This window comes from Poecilia reticulata, linkage group LG3 (assembly GCF_000633615.1).
Source record: "Poecilia reticulata strain Guanapo linkage group LG3, Guppy_female_1.0+MT, whole genome shotgun sequence".
NCBI lineage: Eukaryota > Metazoa > Chordata > Actinopteri > Cyprinodontiformes > Poeciliidae > Poecilia > Poecilia reticulata.
Genome location: NC_024333.1, coordinates 31,498,752 through 31,502,294, shown reverse-complemented (window position 1 = coordinate 31,502,294; position 3,543 = coordinate 31,498,752). Strand labels below are relative to the sequence as shown.

At 39.9% G+C, this 3,543-nt stretch overlaps 1 protein-coding gene across 1 annotated transcript in view; it reads left to right on the top strand.

Moving 5' to 3' along the window:
* LOC103463007 (SH3 and multiple ankyrin repeat domains protein 2) overlaps positions 1 to 3,543 on the top strand; it is a 185,821-nt gene that overhangs the window by 9,137 nt on the left and 173,141 nt on the right. Inside the window, exon 2 of the mRNA XM_017303938.1 lies at positions 481 to 535. Within this exon, the coding sequence (XP_017159427.1) occupies positions 524 to 535 (12 nt within the window). The 5' untranslated portion in view covers positions 481 to 523. The remainder of the gene's footprint in view (positions 1 to 480; positions 536 to 3,543) is intronic.

Genomic DNA, 3,543 nt, shown 5'->3' with positions numbered 1-3,543 from the left:
TACATTGCTGAGCCAATCAGAGGATCACGTTACATTGCTGAGCCAATCAGAGGATCACGTTACATTGCTTAGCCAATCAGAGCTGCGGAGGAGCCCTGATTGAAGGAGTTCCACTCTTTTTACCAAACTCTATAGTCTAAATCTGCTCCTTAGTCGCATCTTTTCGGGGTTGCTACTGCCTCTAGTGGCATGGGGGTGGTAGCATAATTACATTACTAAATCAGAATACCGTAAAGTATGTTGCGTGTTGGGGTGTGTGTGTGTGGGGGTGTAGGTGGAGGAGGAGGAATAAGAAGGGTTCGGTGAATGCGCATATGAAACTGGGGGGTTTGGTACCTCAACAAAGGTTAAGAACCACTGCCGTAAAGTAACTGACGGCTTAGCGAAGGGAGGGAAATGCGTTGAAGCTCCTCAGATAAACACTGAATGTGTTCATGTTTGGACGTTATGAGGTCATTTCCTGTCCTCCTCTCCTCTCAGGGAGCACCGGGAAGCCGGACCTCGTCCTTCTCCTCCGGATCCGATGGCTGAAATGGTACGTAGATCCGCCTGAAGTTCACCAGCCTCAGCTGAACGCCGAGGTCTCCGACAACACACGAACGCATCATGATGATGATGATGATGATGGCCTTGATGAAGGTTTTTCTGCTGCCGCGTTTCTCTCTCCTCCATCCAGCGCAGATTTAAGTTCAACGTTATCTTAACATCAATGTTACTTTTTTTATTTTTAGAATTTCAAAGTTTTTCAGATTCATTTTTCATCCACAGTTAAAACACGGCTGTGCTGCATTACATGYTTGATCTGTGATTTCCAGCTTCAGTTTTCATCCTGGAAGGTCAAAGGGTGAAAGGTCAGAGGTGAATAATCTGTAGGTGGCGCTACAAACACAACCTGGTGGGATTCAGGTCGGCTTGCTGCTCTGCAGTTTCTGCGTTTGGAGGAAACTTGTCTGAATATTTTTGGTCTTTTTCTTCTCGGCGCTGCGCTGCGTTCAGATCTAAACTCTGATGCTGCAGCATTTCTGCCAGCAGTGAGTTTAGAAGGTGCTAAAATCCTGCAGCTTCGGGTTTTTATTATGTATTTATTGTGATTGTTGTAGTTTTGGTCTAAAGTGGACAGAGAAATGTTTCAGATTCAGGATTATAATGTTTAGGGATATTAGATTAAAAATGAAACGCGCCTCAGATAAAGTTCAGTTCTTCAGTCGGTGGGAGAAAAAACTTTTATCAGCAAATATTAAGTATTTAACTTCCTGAGGCTCCATCTGCAAACAGGAGCTAAAACTTAAACGTCTGCAGCCTGAACTAAGGTTTTTATCACGACTTCCAGATAAAGCAAATTAATCAGATTTATTAAGTTTATATTTTAATCCCTAAATGAAGCAGCTGTAGAAACTCACTTATCAAAACTATTATTATTATTCTCTATTTGCATTTGGTTGTAATGTGGCAGCGCCCCCTGCTGGTGGGTCTGAACCAACTCTTGGTCCAATCAGTTTATTTATGTGGGAAAGTTTTGATCAAAAACCAAATTATGTCCATAAAACGTTTTACCTGCTGCGTATGATCCATGACTGATCAATACAGAAAATCAATAATCTGTCAGAACAGAGAAATACATTTTCTGATTAAAGTCGGATGAGCTTGTTTATAGTTATTCATTTGTTTTAAGGTTAGCGATAAATTCATAAATATATTTTTGTTTATACAAGAACATGTTATTATGTATGAACTAAATCTTTGCGATTAAATTTTTTTTTATTGTAATAAAACAAACATTTTATTTCTCCTTCCTGTTCAAAGTGAGCGGCGTGTGGCTGCATGTAGATGATGATCGAAATAAAATAAAATAATTTAAGGCGAGTCGCTGAACCTCCACAGCCTCTGATTTAAAACATCTGATGACAGAGAAGAAACATTTATTTTAACAATGATTATAAACATTTATCTTCATTTTMATAATAAAATGTCTGACCAGCTGATTTACTGTTACTTTGACATGCAGTTTTCCATAACTAGCTCAGAACTGTTAGCATGTCCAGTGGCTGGTAATCCTGGATTATTCTGGATTATTCATTATGACCGTAACTCCAGATTATTCGGGAAGAAATACATTTATTTCTGAAACAATAAAAAGAAGCGGTTTGGGAAACAGCTAGCCGCTACGCTAGCTGACTGTTATGTCCTGATTTTATTCATTTTCTTGGCTCAGTCACTGAAATGAACCTCAGAAATAAATGTTTGCATCATTTACATTTTTATTTTTTCAGAAGTTGCTCAGATAACATTGAAGAAGTTCACATGAACATTATCTGAATTATTTATTGTGTAATGATAAAAGCATCTGAGTGGTTTTACCTTGAAGCTGAGGCTTCAGGATGTTCCTCAGTGAATCGTCTCTACATGCAGACTGAGGACGTTCAGAGCTTCAGGCTGAATTACGGCTTCAGCCTCCACCGTGTCTGAAATGGCTCAAAGAAAACATCGTCCTCTGGACACGGCAGCATAAAGCTGAGCGAYGACGGACATTCAGACGGCCGAGTTCATGCAGAGCAGAAAATCCTCCTGATGGAGAATCAGACCGAAGAGCAACGAGGAGACGATGATTATCAGCTGATATCAAACTGATTAAGAAACAAAATCATTACAAAATAATGTCACCAGAATGGAGTCGCAGTSGGACGAGATTAAATCATAATATGAGAAAAAAGTCGTAATATTAGGAGAATAAAGTCAGAATTACCATGATGAGATTAAAATCATTCTAAAATAAAGCCCTATACAACAATAAATTCAAATTATTATAATAAAGCTGTAATAATACAAGAAAAAGTCGTCGTTTTCTGAGAACTCCCACACAAAAGATAATGAGATAAATGTATAAATAGTTTATATTTTAACATCAGATTATCAGCAGCTGGATTTTGAAAACGACCAAAACTGAGCTGCTCAGGTTATTAAAACCTCACGACTCTCAAAGCTTTTATCTCATTAAAACAACTTTTTCTGATAATATTGAACTTTAATTTAACCAGTATTATGATTTTATTCTCATAATTAAGAAAGACAAACATATCTCAGCCCAGGTGCTGCATTATATGTTCCTTTCTGTCTGATGTTGAGTTTAAATGTTTTATGTTTGAACTTTTGGTCTTTCTGATGGATATGAATGCATTTATAATGTAGTTGTGTTCCTGGCCGTAGTTTGCCGGTTATTGAAAAGCAGGAAGTTTCTGTGTGAGCCGCAGCGTCTCTCTGGTGGGTCAGTAACAGGTCAGTGAATTCCCAGTGTGCTTGAACTAGGCCACTCAGCGGTGACACCTGGAGCGTAAAGCTGCGAAGTGAGCAGGAGGAATCCCAGCTGCTCTCAGATCAGATCTTCCTGTTTTTAACTCGGTGATTCAGGAACCGCCGGAGCGGCGTGTTGCTGGAGCTGCTGCTCACCTGCATGCAGGCGGCTCCATGTCTACATCATGGCGGCTCCGTGTTTCCATCACTGCGGCGGCTCCGTGTTTCCATCAGGGCTGCTCAGTGTTTCCATCA